This window comes from Microtus pennsylvanicus, chromosome 14, assembly GCF_037038515.1.
Source record: "Microtus pennsylvanicus isolate mMicPen1 chromosome 14, mMicPen1.hap1, whole genome shotgun sequence".
Lineage (NCBI taxonomy): Eukaryota > Metazoa > Chordata > Mammalia > Rodentia > Cricetidae > Microtus > Microtus pennsylvanicus.
Genome location: NC_134592.1, coordinates 56,937,623 through 56,959,594, shown reverse-complemented (window position 1 = coordinate 56,959,594; position 21,972 = coordinate 56,937,623). Strand labels below are relative to the sequence as shown.

Sequence of the window (21,972 nt, the reverse complement as noted above, 5' to 3'; positions counted from 1 at the left end):
TTAAGTCACCAAGTCTCTCTCTCTCTCCCTCTCTATCCTCACACACAGACACACACACACACTTAAGCACACACTCTTCTATTAAACAGTGTCCCATTTTATAAGCAGATTGAGATTCCTGACAGAACTTTGAAAAGGTGTCTTCCTTGGCATTTGATAGGTATCTCTACACCTATGAGTGAGGTAAAGTTACACCCATGTCTTTATGAAAACATACTTTTATTTGTCTGTCAGTGCAGAAGACTGCACCCAGGACATTCCGTGTGTTTGACAGGCCCTCTACTCTGAGCTGCATCTACAGGTCTCACTGTAAGACGTCTTAGGCATGCAGTCACTAGCAAGGAGGATAGAGGTGCAACATTTGCATCTGCATTCAGAGGGTCAGGCATTTACCTTTTCCATAAACCAACCCGGCAGAATTACTACTCTTGTACAATGTTTTGGGGAGGCAGTCCATGGGGGAGTCAGAGACATGGTCTTAGTAGAGGGATCAGGCTGACCTCACATTCACGCTCTGTCTGTCTTGGCCTCTAAAGTGCTGTTCTGCAATGCTCAGCTTAGAGCCACCAAGTATGAGAAGTGTGGTTTATAAATATGGGATGGAGGTGACAGGAATGATGTTGTCACAGCTGTTTGGCAAGAGCCCACTTTCATACATATATATATATATATATATATATATATATATATATATTTATAATTTAGACTGAGTCAAATCCCATATCAATGTAAGTTAGCTATTGGAGCTAGGATTCATTATATTTTCTGTATAAATGCTAAATTCATCAACAAAATTTGATATTGCGAGGGGAAATGACCCCCACATTTCCTTCTTTTTTTTTTTAAAGAGCATGAAGGCCAATGTTTCAGATATCATTATATATGAAGCTAAGTTACAACTGAGATTAAACAGTGTATTGCAAAATAGAAAAAAACAAAGTCATAGAAAATGATCAGATACATACTAGTTAAATTTCTGAATTTCTTTTTGGCTTCTGCCCTTTCTTCAGCATCAAAGTACCAGACAGTCATAGCGTACCTGTGAAAGACAAGCCCATGTTATTAGAAAACAACAAAGTCTTCAAACTTACTTGTAAAGCTCACATTAAAACCATTTGTAAAACCACCTCTTATCACAAGTCCGCTCCTATTTTAATTTCAAATCATTTCCTCTGGGTTCAATTCTACATAAATGTCATATAGCACATGGGTTCCGGGCACATGCCAGGTGCTGGGAATTTAATGATGTTGTCACTATTTCCCCCTCTTTAGGCTCTCAGTCCCCAGTGGGCGATTCTTACAGGAAGGATGCCATGGGGAAGTGCAGTTTGCACAGGAAGGACTGAAGGAGGAGAGAGGCTCAAGACCTGGGAAGGGACCAGGGCAGGGGAGGTAACATCTGACAGGAGCTTTCACAAGTCACAGATTCTTTCCAACACGAGGCCTGCTCTCTTTAGTTTTAGACCCTGGTAAACGGTACAGGTCAGTACTGACGCCTTCACGCTTTCCACCGTCCCTGGCTTTGTCCTATCCACGGGACACACTGTAATTGGAGCCATCTCACGCTTGGACTTTTAAAACTTTGACTTTTATATTTATTCTTAGTCATAAAATTTCCATTAAGATTTCCAGCAAAAATCCCAAGGGCTTCTAATCACTTTTGCTGATATTTTCCCTCTGAAGTTGGTCAAAATGGGACTGGGAAATAAGAGAACCCTGCCACAAAACAGGGTCCAGTTATTGAGCCCCACAAAACAAGCCAAAGTGGATTTCAGCGGAAAGAACTAGTGGCCTGTTTGTGCAGAGCACGCTACAGTGTGACCAAACCTGTGTCTCTGGGCTCAGATTGGAGAGTCTAGAGAGCTGTGCCTATGGCACAGCTAAGCTTGTTAAGGTTTAGCACTGCGCTTCTACAAGGTTCTCTTCCCTACCTCGCTGCTACTCCCAGACAAGCCCCACTCTGCAGGGCTCTATGCTCTCCTGGCCCACAGCTCTTGGTGGGAGATAAGGGAGAATTGGAGGTAGAAGTAGACATAAGTATTTTTATTAGAGCTTTCTAGAATAAGATTAGATAATTCTAGAATATTCAGTGACTCTAAAAACCTGTACATCAATGTGCCAAGGAGGAAGAGAGGAAGGGAGGGAGGGAGGAAGGAAAGATTTAAAAACATTCAGTTGTAGGTCCGGGGCTGTCGCTCAGTTCACAGAGTGCTTACACAGGGCGCATAATGCCCTTGCCCCACAAAAACCACATACAATGGCACATGCCTATAATCTCAGCACTCAGGAGGTAGAGGCAGAAGGATCAGAAACTCAAGGTCATTTCTGCTACAGAGTGAGTTCCGGGTGGTCCTGACGTGAGACCTTGTCTCAAAAATCCGTGGTTGAATGGATGAACAGATGGCGCAAGCAGGACTAAAACTCCAATTGTTATGACACAGATGTTAGTCCAGGCAAACAAAAAGAGCGAAAAGGAAATGGATTCAGAACAAATGATTCTTTCCTTTCCCAAGGTTCTTTCCTTGCTTAAACTGACAAACCAAGTTTAATCGAAGAAGCAGAACTCTGATGACCAGGGCTAGTTCAGCATTAGGCTTTGTTGCTGTTGTTCGGCCCTCAATGTTTCCGAGCCTCGGTCTCACTTGGCTCGTGTTGTCCTGAACTCTCCATCCTCCTGCTTACACTTCTGACTGCTGGTATTACAAGAGTGTGCCCAAGCAACTTTTTTTTTCCTTAAGCGGACGGAGGAAAGGACAGAAGGAAAAGGAAAGGTATCTAAAGAACGGAGACCAGTATGCACAACTCACAGAAAATAAGTTAATAGTTATTTGTAAATGGCTATGTTTGTAGATTACTGAATCCTAAAGAGCCCCTTCAATTTCTGTCACTCCAAACAGGCTTACCTATCAGTTTTGGGGTGTGGCCAGCACTTCCTAGTACAAGACATAAGTTCTAAGAGTTCTCAGGGAACTGGAGGTTCACACATGCTCTGGAAGAAGAACTGTGACCCCGACTCTTACCTGGTTGCATAGGAGGGCTGGACTTCATGTGGGTTCCTGCGGTCCGACCAGAAGAAAAGGAGTCTGTCAAAAATGGGCTCCACATCTGCTACGAACGATTTCCCTTCTGGAAATATCCGCAGAACCCCTCCATGTAACTGAAGGCCAAGAAGAGGAATGGTTATTTCCTGCTCTCACGGGAAGTGTACCAGCAAGACTACGTTCGCACTATCAAAGAGAAACACCTCGTCTACCTCACTTTAAGTGGGTTCTGCCCCCCAAGTATTTACTTCCCTCATACTTTACAGTTAATGTTATCTCAGACTTAGCTACACCAGCTCCTCATCCACTTCAGCCCAGCATCTCACACAGCCATGACGGCCGCAGCACTAAACAGCGGATGGTCAGAGGGCCTTACACAAAACCGTCCGTGTCAGGATGCTTCAACCCCAAAAAGCAAGCAAACAAATCGTAAACAATTTCATAGCGCCATCAAATACCGAGTCTAAGCCCTCATCACAGGCAGCTGTCCTTGCACTAACACTTGATAGTGCTCCTCTGAATTCTTCAAATGCCATCTGACCTCCTTGGCTGGACCACTCCCTAGATCTCACACCACACCGTCTACACTTTTTTGGACACCTGACACTGTCTTCACCTGCTTTTCCTTTTTCACACGAACAACCGACTGCCCTCCTGGAACAGGCATCGGAGTAGGAATCAGACTTCACACATCAGTGTTTCTACACCACACCCCTCCAACACGGGCAGAAGATCAAATATTCATTGATTTCATTCTTCCTTGTTTATTATTGTTGGAGCAATACTCTGCACACCATAGCATCCCCAAAGATAATTTTAAGCCCTAACGGAACTGTTCCAGTCTTACTACCGAATACGAGAGAGTCATTGTTACAGACGTTACCACAGCCGAGCCTGCACTAACAAACAGCAAACACATGCTCAGAATTCCAGTCTAAACAAGCTTCTAAGTCCTCTGGTTTCCCAGACTCCCAAATTATTCTTAACTTTCAGAGAATATACAAGGGACTGGCCACGCTACACCAACTTCGCATCTCAATCCATTCCCTCTCTACCACCTACCATTCAAAAATAAGCCATACAACTCTGCCATTCACAAGCTATGACAAATGGCTCCCTGTGGGACACATCATCCCGAGAAAGAGGACAATGTGGGCATCCGTGTCAGGGACGGTCTGACCCCACTCTTCTGTCTCTGTGGCGCTCTCTCAGTGTTGCTGCTGGGAGGTGTACATTATATGCTGAGCTGAGAACCATGTCGGCTCTGCACCCCAGTGTTAAATTACCTCCCTCATTAACCCTTGACCTTCACAATCACCCCCCCACCACCACCAAATTAACTTTATAGCCACCGTCCTTATCTCATCAGCTTTGGTACTAATTCCACAAGTAGGGGAAAGGTAAAAAATAAAACAGTGGGGACGGACTATTAGAAACTCTAACCTGAATATTTTTATCTAACTGGAAGTGGCATACTCCTCTCAGGACAGCCCTATCTGCAGTCTTATGGCATATATAACCCACTCCAACCCTCCCCATTATTCCACAGTACCTTGGCATCCCAGTTCTTGTTCAGGTAGTAGATACAGGTGATACAGCGGCCATCGCCATTGGGGTTGTCCACATGGCGGACATAACCTGTTCCATTTCCTGGATAGCAAGCCACCATTGCCTGCGGAGACATTGCAAGGATACTGTTTTTTAAAAAAAAGTTTAAATAGCCTCATCATACAGCAGACGTATATAGTACATAACTTTGGATTACCGTCAGAACATAAAATTAGCACAAGGCAACCTTTGGTATGAAAGCTTATCAGGCAGGCCGTGCCTTGGGACTAGGTGCAGGGCAAGTGCGCTTTAGAACATCGAGAACCTTCTAGAGACACGCATCTACGTCATCAACAAGATGCTTGCCTTCCTCTAGCAGTTTTTGAAAACACAGGTTCCAGGTCCCCGTTCTAGCCCCACAAGATCAGCATCCTGAGATGAGAGAGCAGGCATAGTGCACACATGGATACAATGTCAGGACTCAAGCTGGAGCAAGAAGGCGGGAAGTGGGAGGTCCCTGGCTTACATGGGAGACCTCTAAGAAGAAGGAAAGAAGAGGCTGGGGAGCGAGAGGAAAGATAAAAGAAAGAACCTTTGGTGTGCAGCTTAGGAACTGTGCTCAGTTAGCAGCGCCCTGAACTGTGGAACCATGCTTTTTTTTCTTACAAAGAGATTACGCCTAATTCTAAAGGGAGTAAAGGGTTCAGTGGGAAGCTAGGCCTTAATCACTCAACACCAATAACACAGGGAGACGTCTTTGAGGGAGGAAAATAAATACATATATTAAGTATAGTCCTTAATTCTTATGTTCTTTTTTTTCTGTTGTTAAAGATTGATTTATTTGTTTATTTATTTGAATATTCTATCTGCATGTATGCCTTTATGCCAGAAGAGGGCATCAGATGCCATTATAGATGGCTGTGAGCCACAATGTGGTTGCTGGGAATTGAACTCAGGACCTCTGGAAGAGCAGCCAGTGTTTTTAACCACTGAGCCATCTCTCTAGCCCCCTCTTATGTTCTTCTTGATGATTATCAAACCAGGCCATAATCTGAGGTCCTCTTCCTTGGTCTAAGTGCTACCTCCACACTCACAAGCTGAAAGAAGAAAGTAGAAAGCCACGTAGAAAAAATCCTGAGAATTATAATTACAGACGAATATACGTTTAGTTTCACGATGGAAATATAATGGAGATGGGGGAAAGAAACAAAATATAAAACATATTCTCATTGCAAGACAGCACTATAATTTAAAAATATTTTATAGGAATTTGGGATATCTAAGGAAAATATTGGAACTGGTAATATAAATGAGGGCCAAAAGCTTTTCCCTATCTTGTTTACCAGTGTGATCTTAGCGTCTAAGGAGTTCTCGACACACAGAAGTTGCCCGCTGAAAGTTGACAAGTACATCAACAAACTTATGAATGGTTCTTTGTTGAAGCCCGATCCCATGCTACCTGGATCTTTCTTCTGCTTTGAAAAATCTACCTTCAGACATACTTGGGGGGTCTGGTTTAATAGTCCCTAATAAATAGGCAAGGTTACTTCATGAGGAAGAGGACCGACTAGCCGAGTACAACCTCAAACTAAGCCACCGATGGTTCAACAAGTGAGCTGATTCCCAACTGAGCCTGAAAACACAGAGCCGAGCTGGGCCTCACACACATTGCAAGCTAGCAGGTGAGTGGTGGCCTGCTTTGCAAGGAACTTGAAGTTTAAATCAGAGGATGTCCCATACTTTCCTTCTCTGCGCAGCTAGCAATCCCACAGCGTGCTTGCAAGTGTCACAGTGATGCCAAGTGCAGAGCTGAAGTTAGTCTGTTAGCCTGGGCATCTCCCTGAAAGTGGGATTTGGAGGTGACTGTAACAAGGGTTTGACAAATGATGGCACCACCAGATAGATGGTGGTTTGAGGAAAGGTGATTGGGAGCAGACAGAACGGCCTGGCTGGAGAGGAAGAGACAAATGAAGTCAACCAGAGCACACAGGGAATTACTTTGTGTTCAGGCATCTGTCAGGTGTGCAGGGGCCAACACTGAAAGCCGTTTAGGCACAGTTACTTGCTCATTTCCCCGCCATCCCAGTCTCTCCCTACTGAGTGAACCTTAAAAAAGAAAAAAAAGGAAGGAAAGAAAAGAGAGGAAAAAAAGAAAAGAAAAGAGAAAGAAAAGCAAGCTTCCTTCAGCTGGTGCTATAGCGTCATTCCACAACAGCTCTGCTCCCAGGAGAGGTCAGTGGTCTGGATGCCTGCCACCTACTCCATCTGTAACCGATTGTGTAAGCCCGGGCTCCTTCCTGGGATGAGGAGCACAGGTTACATGGTTTATACGGATTGTCCATTTGGCAGGATGGAGGATCACCCTGGAGATCTCTGAGCAAGTCTGGGACAGAGTTTGTAGATTAGTTAACTCAGGTCGAGAGACTGTCCTAAGTACCAGGCTAAACTAAAGAGGAGCTGAGCATCAGCATCCCCCTGTCTCTGCTTCCTGCCTGGGGCTGAAATGTGACCAGCTACTTCCTGCCACAATGGACTATGCCCTGGGACTTGAGACAAACTAAATCCTCCCTTCCTTGAGTGGCTTTTGTCAGGCGTTTTCACAGCGATGAGATAAGTGATTAACGCAGTTCTCCAGTGTCCAAGAAGAGCAAAGGCTCGGATCTAAGTTCACCGCCCAGAAGAACAACAGTGTCTTCTAGAGCATCAAGAAGCACGAAGCCGCTTTAGAACACCAGCTTGAAATAAAAGCAGGAAATAATGACAGTTCCCACGAACACATCCTCCACTAATTGTTTCACGTATGGAACATACAAAGAGAATGTGCTGGCACAATCCCTTAAGGACTTACCACTAGGACACCCCTTTAACCATGAGCATCCATGTGTTTAAGGGAAGGAAGAGATCATTTTCTGGCCAGAGTGAAATTCACCCTCTCTCTGGTTCCAGAAACCATGTGAATCACGTTTGAAACAATGGAAGGAAACCACAGGGAGCTCAAAGGTCCCGCCGCAACCTTGCTAACCAATTGTACCACTGAGGTTTCTGGCTGAGTGCCAGAGGAGACAGGAGACGGGTTTTGGCTCGGACACATTCCCAACTGTCTGCAGGTCCTTGCCAGGATCTCCAATCATGAAGCTAAGGATGTGCTGAGAGGCAAACCTCAGTGACGGGTCAACAAGTCTGTGCCAATTTGTGCGCAGGGCAGTAACGGGCTCCGGAAACTAATGGGTTTATCGGATCTGTTATCTAAGCCTCATCAAGTCTGTAGAAGGATCTAGAGTGCCGAATGGAGGGAAATGCTCCAACACTTTATTGTTTTATGGGAACTGAGCTGGAGTCGTTTAATGGTTATCAACACTGATGTTCACCAGGAAGGCATCTTATTTATTATAGGCTTTTTATTGGCAAAAACTTCCTGGCTTGACCAATACTTGAAATCCATGGCAGTTTTATAGCAAGTACATCAGTCTCCCTTCGGTGGCAGTCACTGTCACCTTGTTCTAGTCCTGGGTTTGCAGATGAATCAACAAGCCCTCTGATTCCGCACACTGTCTCATGCATCCTTGTTCCCTGCGCTGGCCCCCTGCACAAACCCCCATCCCCAGAGGCCTCTCCACAGCTCTGTTGCAACAGGAAATGAGAGGAACGAACCAGGTGTTCCGAGCTGGCTCCGCACCAGAGATATGTGCTTCAGACACCTCCATGGTCACGTTCAAGCAAGAAGAAGAGAACAAACACAGAAAACCTACAGCAGGATCCAAGTATAAAATCTGCTTTACAAACGCCGATAGCAGAAAGGAAAATCATGCCTGTGTGAGGGCCGCGGGAGAACTTTAAAAACAAACAAGGAACCAAGTTCAGAGGTCAAGCCTTGGATTTCCACTCCAAGGCCCCAACTGGCTGCTGGAAAGCTTGAACCGTGGCCTGTTTGTAGACACGGTCCAGGTCCAGCGTTCTAACCTTCTAACTGGCACCAACTGCCTCACTGTCCGACTGTGCAGCAATAGCGATCGTTTTTTAGATCACTTACAGATTACAGAAGACTTGGCATTTCCCAAGAAAGCATACTGCAGACGGCACTGTGTGTGTATGCGCGCAGCCAAGCAGTCAAGCCACACCCAGCATGCAGGACTGCGGAGGTTTGATGCCCAGCCCCTCGAAAAGAAAACAAAAGAAGTCATGGCATGTGGTTTGTGAAATTGTAGTTGATTGTTCAGGACTTCGGAGTCAGATTCCTTAGTATATCTTGAGCTTTACAAAATGCAAAATGGTGTTTTATAAAAATTTTTAAAAATTGATCATTTCATGTTTAAAATTTATCATTGGTGTACACATACTGTTTCCGATTAGTCAAGAAGCCTGACGTGGTATCTCACACCTGTTACCCCGTTCCTAGGGAGGCTGAAGCAGGAGGATCCCGCGTTTTAGATCAGTTTGAACAACCTTAAAAACAAAATGCCTTTACTTTACAGAAGCTTCTCAGTTTTAGTAGGTCCCATTTATTCAATGTTGCCCTTAATGTCTGTGCTGCTGGGGTTATACCTAGGAAGCGATCGCCTGTGCCCATCTGTTGTAGGGTACTTCCCACTTTCTCTTCTATCAGGTTCAGTGTGCTCGGACTGATATTGAGGTCTTTGATCCATTTGGACTTGAGTTTTGTGCATGGTGATAGATATGGGTCAATTTTCATTCTTCTACAGGTTGACATACAGTTGTGCCAGCACCATTTGTTGAAGATGTTTTCTTTCTTCCATTGTATACTTTTAGCTCCTTTATCGAAAATGAGGTGTTCATAGGTTTGTGGGTTAAAATCTGGGTCTTCTATACGATTCCATTGGTCGACTTCTCTGTTTTTATACCAATACCAAGCTGTTTTCAATACTGTAGCTCTGTAGTAGAGTTTGAAGTCAGGGATGGTAATGCCTCCAGAAGTTTCTTTATTATATAAGACTGTTTTGGAATATGGCGGACAATGAGGGCTGCTGAGAAGCCAAGGACAATGGCACTGGGTTTTGATCCTACTTCATGTTCTGGCTTTGTGGGAGCCTAGCCAGTTTGGATGTTCACCTTCCTAGACCAGGATGGAGGGGGGAGGACTTTGGACTTTCCACAGGGCAGGGAACCCTGACTGCTCTTCAGACTTGAGAGGGAGGGGAAGAGGAGTGGGGGAATGGGGAGAGGAGTGGGGGGAGGGGGAGGAGGGGGAGGCTGGGAGGAGGCGGAAATTTTTTTTTCTCAATAAAAAAAAAATAAAATAAAAATGTAATGTATAATTAAAAAAAAACAAAAAAACAAAAACAAAATGCCAAGCCAAGAGGGGCAGAACTTTAAAGACATTGACTGAACAGGCTTTAAAGTTTCAGCTACTAGCAAATTTGACCTCTTGGTTGCTACACAGAAATATTAGAAAACGTTTTAAAAAATTGTTTTTTTAATTCTTCTCTCTGGGGGATTTGATATTATTGTTTAGTTATGTGTACATGGGGGTGACGGGGCAGCACTTGCGGAAAACAGGAGGCACTGGATGCCACTGAAGCTGGAGTTTCCAGCTGTGAGCAGCTGGACCTGGGTGTGAGGAATCAAACGCAGGTCCACCACCAGAGCTACACACCTGTCAGCCCTGAACCATTTTTCTGGCCCTAGGATTTGTTCAATGAAAAGTGGTTTTGTTAAGGAGACCCTGTCTGAAAGAAGGAGAGGGCAGAGAAGAGGAGTGTAGGGCAGTGATGTGGGGAGAGAGAAGGAACAGATCCTGTGCACAGAATTCTGGGAATGCAGCACAGTCTAGATAGAAATAGGATCACCAGTACCTCAGCTAACTCATCTGTAAAAATGGGTTTAAGTGGACTGAAGTAGATAATCCAAGTCAAACGCATCGCGGAAGATCTGGGATTGCTTCTGTTGGTATTGAGGACAACGGAGGCCCTTTCCCTCTTTCCCTCTCTACCCTAAGGCACAGCCACACGGAAAACTCCATGTGTCAAGAGTGAGGAGAAAATACAGGAGAGCACACATCTTCATTAGCCTGGAACAAAGCCCAGTGGGAGAAAGTCACAGCTGGGTTCTCTGGCTTGAAGCAGTCTCGTCGGTATTCAGGTGGCAAGAGCCTAGGTACTGTGTGGCAGCAGTGTTTGTGGGGTCTGAGGGTGGCGGAATGGAAGTCATTAGTTGGGGAGAATGCTTTGGAGTGGTTTATGCTCAGCACATATTTTAACTCACACAATGAATGTGATCAGTGAACAGCCAGTTACCTTTGGAACACTTCGTGCATTGCACAGGTAAAGGCACCTGCTTGGGCAGGGCCCATAGATGACACACGGAGGTGGGAAAAGGTGACGAATGACTGCACAGGGGCCTACAGGGTCTACCAACAGCTCTGAGCTGGAATCGCTCCCATTTTAAAAAGGAAAATTAAAATCTCTAGATATCCAAATGCCTTATGCAAGCATCCGAACACAAAGACCGGAGTGAAGGCGAGGAAAAACAAACCAACAAACTAGAAGAGATGGAGTCTTTTGCAAGTTTCGTTCTTAAATGTATTTTTTTTTTAAGTCAAAGACAGCTGAAGCCAGCATGTCAAATTACGTTCTCTATTTGGCTCTGACAATGAGTAGAACTCCAAATATCCATGGCAAATTAAATGCAGAGGCATAAAAAAGCTGACTGGAACTGCGGCTTTAGCCCCCAGTCCCCTTCTCCTCCATCATGGCTTTGTGTGCTTCAAGGAGACCAAGATTAAGTTCCTACAACATACATGGCTCAAGACTGCTTCACGGACTGATGAAATGACACTGGGGGAAAAGGCGCCTGCCACCAAGCCAGGCTACCCAAGCTCTATCCTGGGGACACACGTGGAGAATGGAAAAATCGAACTCTCGAAAGTGGTCCCCTGACCTCTACAAGGCACACCATGGCATGAATGTGCCTAAACATGAGAGACAGAGGGAGGGAGGGAGGGAGGGAGGGAGGGAGGGAGGGAGGGAGGGAGGGAGGGAGGGGGAGAGGTGCAAAGGCTTCTTCAAAAGATGCCAACAGTCATGCAAAACCTTTTCTAAGTTCAAGAAAAGGTCACCAGCATAAAGTCCACAAGAGCTGCCAACTGAGCCAGCATGAAACTGAGCAAAAAGCAAGGTCTGGGTGGGTGAAGAAACAGGATTGAAAGTGTTTTAGTTAGTTAGTTAGTTTGTTTTGTTTTTTAGCATTGGAGGGTGGGGTTTTAAACTTGTTTATTTACTATCATGTGAATGTGTGTGCTGGGGAGGGCAGACACGTGTCCACACATGCCATTCCCTGTACCCCAACACCCAGACCAGATGACAACCTGTGGGAATTGTTTCTCTCCTTCCACTATGTGGTTTCCCAAGGACTGAGCCCAGATGGCCAGGTTGGTAGCAGCAAGCTCCTTTTCCGGGTGAGCCATCTCACTGGCCCAGCTTTAGAAATTTTAACAGATCTATTCTAACCACCCAGCACGGTAAAGAAAGGAGCTATAGGGAACTCAAGCACTTAGAGAACAAAGGTAGGCAAAGGTTCCCGCTGTTCTGAGTTGTCTTAGCATCTTGCTTGTTATCTGTATCAATGGTTCAGAACAAGCCCTTCTATTTCCGGGGTCTGGGTGCCTCTGGTTAGAGACCAATGTGACAGAATGGAAGGAGGGGAGAAAAGGAAGTGTGGTTTTGGTGGGCAGTAGCGTGGTTCCATCTCCCCCACTTTCCTTCCCAAAGTGTCAAGATGACAGAGCCCAGAGAATGCCAGGTTTCTAATCCTTTCAACCAACCCCGAATCCCTCCTGTTCCCACTGGCCTAGCTTCACGCGCAAAACGACACCTGCCTTCCTCACTGGCTCCACGTTCACACCAACGCTGATGCCTTTCCCTGAACCCACACACCCAGGGTACTGTGCTACACATTAACCTCGCCACCGGGGCAGCGTGATGGCGTGCGTGCCCTTCCACCTGAATTGCACAACCAAGAAGGAACTTGAGCACTTCTGCAAATGGGATTTACAAATGGCGGCGGAGTGGGTTTGCCTGTCCTTCCTGTTCTGGATCGGGCAGAGAGCTCACCGTCTTCACATCCCAGCCTCTCCTGGGTGAACTTGGCCCCAGCTTCTAGGTCATACCAATAAACAGCAGGGACTATGCAGGAGATAACCTTCTACTTAGTTGTTCTGAGATGCTGATGATAGAGTCGCAGGTACTGGGTCCCGGAGTCTTCTGAGATGCTTATGTTAAGGAATGGGCTCCCATCCCACACCCTGAGAGGAAGCGTTCAGGCGAGCACATACACATCCACCACACAACACACATATGCCCACAAGTCTGCACAAAAGCACAGACGACCACAGGACTGTAAAATCCAAAAGTATTCGGTCAAGATTCCAGTCCAGAGGGTCCCCAAGATATGCACAAAGTTTTGAGCAAGTCACTCCCCCGCCCCAAGAAGTCAATGAAACTCTCAGAAGGCCAGGACTTTAAGAGACGATTGTCATTCCTTTCTCGGTTGCAGCTAATTCCTTGGCTTGAAGGGGATTCAGCTAAGTCCTGCAATTAGGCGCAGTAAACAGGCCTGGCAACATCCACATATCGAAGCAGGCTGCTTGGGTTTGGGAAAGCAGCCCTTCCCGTGGAGGCCTGGCTCCAGGCCAGCTGAGAGATGACTGAGGGACAGGGCTACGTGCGCTTCGTGAGGGTGGCAGCCAGCCCACACCCAAGCGCACCGCCAGGCAGCCAGAGGAGTGAACAGACTCTGGGGAGCCCTGGCTCCTCCCCCATCGTGCCCCAGCCGCCAGAGAAAGGCTTTCGGCAGGGGCTTCCTCCTTGACAATGACAAAATCAGCCAGTCTAACAGGCTGGAGGACAGTCGGACAGGGCAGGCCGTTAACCATTTCCTTCCCAAGGCCTTTGCCCACTTCCAGGTGGCACTCCTACAGGACCTGTTTCACCGCCCGGCTCCTGGGAAGGTGAGCAGAAGCTGTGTCTCAGTCACGCTGCTCACACACTCGCGGAGGGAGTCATTAACCCTGGTTATCCTGTGTACCTAGAGGCTACCACGTATCCCTGGGGAACAAATACATTAGTCATCCAGAGGGCCATGCGCGGGTGGGGGATGGGGCGCGGGACTCGCAGCGTTTAACTTCCTTAACACGAGAAAACAGACTTATCTGAAAAATCAAACGTAGTGCCCCAGAGACCACACACAATAAGGGAACCTGTGACGGCTGATTGCCCAGAAAATTGTGTGTGGGCCTCTTTATGCTTTTGTCTTAAATTAATTCCAACATACGTGAAGGGATTCATGGTGATTTAAATGCAACCTGTAAGAAAAGGCTTTATTAATAGATAACACAGAAAAGCACGATCAAAAATGTCCTGGAAAAAAAAAACACACTTTGAAGCAACATTTACTAGACAGAAGAGACCTCCATTCACATTTCCGTGCTTAGGAAAATGTATTTGCTAAGTGAAAGAAACCACACTCCGCTCCAAAAGGCATGGGAGTCAGGAAACTCAGGGCTCACACTCAGCTACTGCCCAGCCGCACAGACTGAGCTCTCACAGTGTCCCTGCCAGCAATGGGTTCTAAGTGCTGCAGCATTCTCGTGTGAACCCATCAGGAGGGCACTCCTCCTCACAGAAGAAGAAATGGGGGCACACAGGAGTTTAGTGATTTGTGTTTGTACTGGGTCAGTCTGGCTGAAGACAGTGAAGCTGAAATCCAAAGCCGAACAAGAAGGCTCTCGAAGGTGAAAGACTAATCAGCGTGTCCCCAGGCTTTTGGAGGGAACTGAAGTCTTTCAGTTCTATATAAAGTACAGCCGTCCCTCAGGATCTCAGCACCCCAAAGTCCTCCGTATAAAATGGTGGGCTTTTCACGTATGGACTACCCAAACCTTCCCATACACCCGCTAGATCGTAAATGCTATGCAAACAGCTGACAAACTATGGCTTAGGAAATGGCAAAAAGATCAAGATATGTTAAGTGCAGGACCAATCTCTCCCCAGTATGTCCTACCCAGCTGATTGAATCTAAAGATACAGAGGAGCCAACTGTATTCATTTCACCCTTTTCCATAGAGATAGATGATAGATCAATCGATCGATAGATAGATAGTCAGATAGTCACAAGAGGCCACAACCAAACGATAAAAAAATTTTTTTTTACAAAAGATACCAAGGAATGAGTGTGCTTGAAGTTGTCTGTGAACTGCAAGCTGAAGACAGAGTCCAAGGCAAAGGAAATTTCCTTAAATCTTGCAGCAAAACAACACTGGTCAAGCTGTTGTCTTGTGCCACCCTTACAGCAGAGCCTCTGCTGCCCCGCAGCCTCTTCCACACCAGTCGTCTCCATCCCCGTCCCCGTCCCGTCCCCCCCATCCTAGCCCAGAGCCAGTCCACAGCCTGTGTCCTTCCACGTTCTGGGATGCTGAGGCCTTCTTTCTAGCACCTTCCTTTCTCAGGTCATGTCAATACAAGCTATGGGTCCCAGACTGGCTTCAGAGTCAGATGATAAATGGTCTATCCAGAAAAAAAAATAAATAAATTTAAAGGAAATACAAAAGTTCATTTTTCCCTGGTAAGAAAACAAGAAACACCCAGTAAAAGAATCCCAGGGAAGAGATCAATTTTCCCTACTCGGGCACAAAGCTAGTTGGGGAGACCGTTGAACTCTGCCACTAGTACATTAGTTAGAATGCACGAGATGTAGGACGTCTAGGGTCACGTTAATTAGAATTCACCCGATGCAGACTGCTGGCTTAAAGAAGGGCAGGCATCCAGAAGATCTTCCACTGGGGTAGAAGTGGGGGGGCTTCTCAGAGAGATGGCCAGCCAGAGGATCTGTGGCCGGGCGGGGGTGGGGAGCAGAAAGGAGGAAAGATGAGGAGCGAGGAAGGTAGAGATGAGTGTGCCCGGCTCCACATCGAGCAGTTAATTCAGTTGTCCGGAAGCTCCTGGGAGTCAACTCCGGGCCCCATCTGACAAGAGTAGGGAACCGTCAGATATCCTGGGAGTCAACTCCGGGCCCCATCTGACAAGAGTAGGGAACCGTCAGATATGATCCCACATACTTGTGCTTAGCAGAAGCATGAGGTGCAGAGCCACAAGTTCAAGGCCAACCTGGGCTTCATAGCAAGATCTGTCTTAAAACAACAAAACCCCAAACAAACGAGAGAACGGAGAGTCAGAGACGCTGCAGGGAGGTGCTGGATCTTTCGAAGCGAGGTAGGTGAGCCTGCCTTCCAAAGCACGGTCGTCTTCCCACCACTCAACACCGCTTCCAAAATACAAGGAAAAATGTTTTTCTGAAATAGGTGCTAGTGTTTCTAGAGGGTCCAGGAGTGGAACTGCCTTCCTTCAGTTCCAAGATAAGCAACGAAGAAGCAGGCTATGAGAGGGCCAAGTCTGTAATCTTAGCCCTTTAGAAGTGGAGAGGATCCGGAGTTCAATGGCAGCCTCCCTAGCTAACAGCGAGTTAAAGGCAGCCTAGGCAACTGGACTGTCTCCAAACAAACAAAACAAAACAAGACCAAAAAAAAAAAACAATTAAAGAAGGATTCTCAGTTCTTTGGAATTACCTACCAAACACAGTCTCCAACCCCCAAATGGAAAAATCGAGGACATCCTTACCTAAGCAGGAAGAAGCAAAATGGCAGCCACACCCTGATTTCTACTGAATCATACCTTCGATCCCAGGCAAGAGATTTCAGGGCAGAGAGTCCCAAACTTTGGCTTTCTCCCGCCGTCTATAGCTAGAGAACCAGAGACTCCAGGCTCCGAAGTGGTGTCCAAATTTGGAATATATGGATGTTCATTTTTTGGAGACTCAACTGCTTGCATGTCACAATTTTCAGACTTTCAATCATCAACGTGAACATGAATCTTTCTTCTCGCTCGCTCTCCTAACCTGTGCTCACTAAGACTGGCTTCCCCTTGACTCACTAGAAAAGGAAGAAGTCAGCAGCTCCAAGCTTCATCCCCACTATAGTTCTGGAAAATGGAGTTTATTGGCCCAAATAATAGAAAAGCTATAGGCGTGTGAGGCATGGTTGTTTCCCCAAAAATCTCACAAGTAAATTAAAAATGCTTGGTCCCTATCGGCTTTAGCAACAAACCAATCCGCAAGCGTTCTGTCAACTGAACTCTAACTTTCTTGCTAACAGAGGGACCAGGAAAATACCAACACCATACCTCATGAACCTCCCATGGTAGCTCTCAAACTTCTGCATGTCAGGGAGTCACCCAGAGAGGGAGGCATTTCTGATTCAGGAGGTTTACAGAAACCAAGAATGTGTGCTTAGAGCCAAGGGTGCTACCAGCCCTGAATTCCTGAGAGCCACGACTATTCTGTGTCAGAACCGTGAGTGTGTAAGGCCTCGTTCTAAGTGTGCAAAGATGAAACGCAGCCAGCGGTGCACTAGTTAGGGAGCCTGTGTAGAGAGCAGGAAGTGAGAGGGCTCCCAGAGTATTTCTGCAAGGGTTTGCTCTGTCAGGTCCCACAGCAGGCAGGAAGCACCCAGTTGTTTCTTTCCAGCAGAGGCTCTGCTTTTGAGGACGGCTGTCCTGCCAGGCTGGGGTCTGCCTCTGAGGACGGCTGTCGTGCCAGGCTGGGGTCTGCCTCTGAGGACGTCTGTTCTGCCAGGCTGGGGTCTGCCTCTGAGGACGGCTGTCGTGCCAGGCTGGGGTCTGCCTCTGAGGACGGCTGTCCTGCCAGGCTGGGGTCTGCCTCTGAGGTCGGCTGTCGTGCCAGGCTGGGGTCTGCCTCTAGGAACAAGTGGATTGGCCTCAGGAATCAACTATTTTCCTTTTCGGTGGGAAATCTAGTCTCCACTTTCATCTAACTCCTTATACTCTTGGAAGGAGATGTAATATCGTACCCGTCCTACAGATGCAGAGAATGGGCTCAGAGAATAGACTTGTCCAAGAGCCCAATGAGATGAAATCAAGTGTAAGGTTTCCATTCTCGTGTCTAATAACAGATAACACCAAAGTTTAATTTAAAATGTACACATTAATACCTAACTCACTCATAAAGGAGTGTGAGATGTTCTTAGAGGCTGCCTTGCCAGGGGCTGAGCTAGGACCAGAACTTGAGGAATTTAAGTTTCAGGTCTGGGTGACTCGCGTCCCTGAGGCAGATCTGTGGAGAAGCGGCCAGGTTCTAGGTGTGGCAGAGAATTTCCCAACGAGAGAAAATAATTTATAAAGCTAAGGTTCTCCTTTGGAATGGCCCCGCATCGCTTGTCCAATGAAAGACTGTGGTACAAACCCAGTTACTCCTAACAAATATATGTGCTTCTCCTCCTCCTCCTTTTTTTTTTTTTTTTTTTTAGTTTTTCGAGACAGGGTTTCTCTGTAGCTTTGGAGCCTGTCCTGGCACTAGCTCTTGTAGACCAGGCTGGCCTCGAACTCACAGAGATCCGCCTGCCTCTGCCTCCCAAGTGCTGGGATTAAAGGCGTGCGCCACCACTGCCCAGCTTCCTCCTCCTTTTTTAAGACACTCTGACATTCATTGAATTCAAAATTCCTTTCAAAGATGAAATGAAGCCAACCACCTAGAATCTTAAGAAAATATATACACAAAGTGCAGAGGCCTCTGAATTCAGGAACTTCTAAATTGAAGGGAGGCAGAACAAGCAACCAAATAAACATCCTGGGGCAATCTAGACTGTGCCACCTGTTGACTTACAGGGGACAGAGAACTGGCTTCCTAAGACAGGGACTACATGGCATGGGGGGCTGAAGAGTAGGCTAGGTGGCCATGCCTGGCAAATCCCTTTCTAGCATGTCAGGGTGCACGAAGAAGGCAGTGGGGGGAGAAGAAGTGTGAAAGGGTCAGACGAGGTCAGAAAGAAAGACCCCTCTGACTCAGCAAGAAGTCCAAAGGGTGGTGACAGTAGACAATAGGGAGGGAATAGTATCAGCGACTACCACGCTTCTAAAAACGGAGACACGATTAGTGGGGGCCTGCACAACCAGATTCTAGCCAAAGCAGGGAAGGGGGGTTACGAAGAAGCTGAGAACCCAAGGCAGCTGATTTTCTTCCTTAAAGATGTCTACTAAAGAAAGAAAATTCCAGTTGAAAAGGAAGTCACAAAACTTGAGGATCCACAGTGAAACAGAAACAAATCAAGTACAACGGGCCCAGTTTTGATCCCCGATCTTGTGCGCGCCTCCTGCCTGCGTAGTTGAAAGGAATCCATTCAAGCCACTCAAATTATTCCATAAAACAGCGTGAATATGAAAGGTACATTTTTGTTTATGTGTTTTTTAAAAACTCATCTAACTGCCGAGAGGGGAAGGGTTGGTTTCGCACACAGTCACTGATGATGAATATGTATAGAAGGCAGGTACCTGAATGCCATCTTTGCTGTTCACTAGTGAATACCAGGGGCAAGTTTAGGGCGATATGCAAACTACACCTCCAAGCAGCATCCTGAAACCCTTCAAGTTCTCCATTAAAACCAGCCCTGGATTGTAGTGGCACCAGGGGCAAAGTGTCCCATTGTCTTCCAACTGGCATAAAATCAAGACTCCTGTCACGTCCTTTGATTATACACATGGGGGGCTATTTCTGTTTCAATGAGAACGATGCACTGCTTTGGTTAGTTTTCTTGTTGGGGCGACCAAATACCCGACAAGAAGCAACTTAACATAGGCAGTGTTCATGTTGGGTTAAAACCCGGGGGGATGCAGTCCAGCTTGGCCAGAGAAGGAAGAAGGCATGTGTGTGAGGCTGCTGCTCCACTGCCTGCAGCCAGGAAGCTGGGAGCACACAGCAGATAAGGCTGGGCTACCAGCTCCCAAGAGCCTCCTCCAGTGGCCCACAGTGACCCACTACCTCCAGCCAGGCTCCCGTTTGCGAGGGCTTTACAGATCTGCAAAGCCGTGCTGCTCAGGGCCAGGTGCTCACACCTGCACATTCGGAGGGGGGCGGTCCGCCAAGCCACAGCATGCATTCACTCTAAAACTCGGGTAACGTTACCAACGTGCCTTCTAAAGAACCAAAAACTGGCTTGACTTAAAACAAGGATGCCTCAACACCGTTCTGAGCATAGGGAACCTTGGGCAAGGGGCCAAATAAATCCCACTTTAAAACCTGAGAGGCTCCATTTTATAGAATAGCACGGGGGGTCGGGTAAGGCTGGGATCGGGGGTAAAAGAGGGGCACAGAAGGGACTCCCAGGTTACCAGAACTAGGGGCAGAAACTCATCCACACCTCGCTATCACAAGAGGAGGCAAAGTGAAGCAAACGCGGCACTGGCTTCGGACAGAAATAACTGAGAGAAAGGGGGTACAAATCCTATGTATAATTAACCGAGCTCAGTGATCTTACTTGGCAAGCACCCACGGAGCCGCGAATCCAAGCCCAAATCAATGGTTCCTGGCCATCTGCCAAAGATGAATTCTTTAGTCTGGCATCATAAAATGATCTGTCTGTTGTATTTGCAATTCCAGCGCTTCTGGATTCAGCCACCCACTGGGCAGGCACCCCTGGCAGATGCCCAGCAGAACACATCAGATCTATCATTACCATCAGAACATGTGCATTTGACAAACACCAGAGAGAAGTGACACGTATCTCGCAGACCAGGGTTAGTCAATGGCCACAAAGTCCTGCTACAAGGGAATCATCCAATCTGTGGCTAAAATAACTAAAACAAAAAACCAAAAAAAAAAAAAACCCCAACAGCCTTGTCCACAGTACTAACTTGTCCACTACTCTTTGGTCTTCGATAGGCCCGAGTCAAATGTCTTTTGTTTACCCAGCACCAGAGAATTCAGCCAAGAGCAATGCTGCCGAGCTGACCAAGCCTTCCGAGCCTTGTCCTAGAGGACACATCCTACTGAGGGGCTTCAGATGCTCGCCAGACAGCTCTGCTCAGGGCAAGTCTTCAGGCCTCATGGCAGTGTCTCCCATATATGGTGTGCTCACAGGATACCTTTCTGGGATGCAAAGCTAACATCGTTATTATGAAAAACTAGTTTTCCTAACCAGTGTCGGGAATTGGAGAGAATGTGCAGATTTCGCTTAAGCCGCCAGGAAGAGGAACCACTCCTGACATCCAAGAGCCAGTTACAGAGATAAACAACATAATTCTGCCTTACAGGGGATTATCCTTTTTCAGTCTGAAGCATATTTAAAAAATCTCAAATAAAATACTGAATTCATGTGATAGAATTCACCAGCTAGTCCTGGGCCACATGACCCAGCACCAACAAGCTAAGGCCTCTCTGTGAGGCACCTGTTCCCCTAAGTCCCTTGTCAAGGAGCTGCTCAAGGTGTCCTTCCTCGCCCAGAAGAAAACTTTCTTGCTCAATCAGAGGCCACACACACACACGCACATGGACACATACACACATGCACACACACACACACATGGACACATACACACATGCACACACACACACATGGACACATACACACATGCACACACACACACACATGGACACATACACACATGCACACACACACACACATGGACACATACACACATGCACACACACACACGCACATGGACACATACACACATGCACACACACACACACGGACACATACACACATGCACACGCACACACATGCACACACACACACGCACACACATGGACACATACACACACGCACACACACACACATGGACACATACACACATGCACACACACACATGGACACATACACACATGCACACACACACACATGGACACATACACACATGCACACACACACACGGACACATACACACATGCACACACACACGCACATGGACACATACACACATGCACACACACACACACGCACATGGACACATACACACATGCACACACACACGGACACATACACACATGCACACACATGGACACATACACACATGCACACGCACACACGGACACATACACACATGCACACACACACACATGGACACATACACACATGCACACACACACATGGACACATACACACATGCACACACACACACATGGACACATACACACATGCACACACACACATGGACACATACACACATGCACACACACACACACGGACACATACACACATGCACACACATGGACACATACACACATGCACACACACACACGGACACATACACACATGCACACACACACACGGACACATACACACATGCACACACACACATGGACACATACACACATGCACACACACGCACATGGATACATACACACATGCACACACACACACACGGATACATACACACATGCACACACACACACACACACGGACACATACACACATGCACACGCACACAGAGACATCCATGAGGCTAGAGAGATGGCACAGCTGTTAAGAGCATATACTGCTCATGCAGAGGACCCGAGATCAGTTTCCATCACCCACATAACTACC

The 21,972-nt window shown here is 46.9% G+C and overlaps 1 protein-coding gene across 1 annotated transcript in view; it reads right to left on the bottom strand.

Moving 5' to 3' along the window:
* The window catches only part of Egln3 (egl-9 family hypoxia inducible factor 3), a 29,183-nt gene that overhangs the window by 1,582 nt on the left and 5,629 nt on the right, over nt 1–21,972 (bottom strand). Inside the window, 3 exon segments of the mRNA XM_075948018.1 lie at nt 966–1,039; nt 3,021–3,157; nt 4,594–4,713. Of these exon segments, the coding sequence (XP_075804133.1) occupies nt 966–1,039; nt 3,021–3,157; nt 4,594–4,713 (331 nt within the window).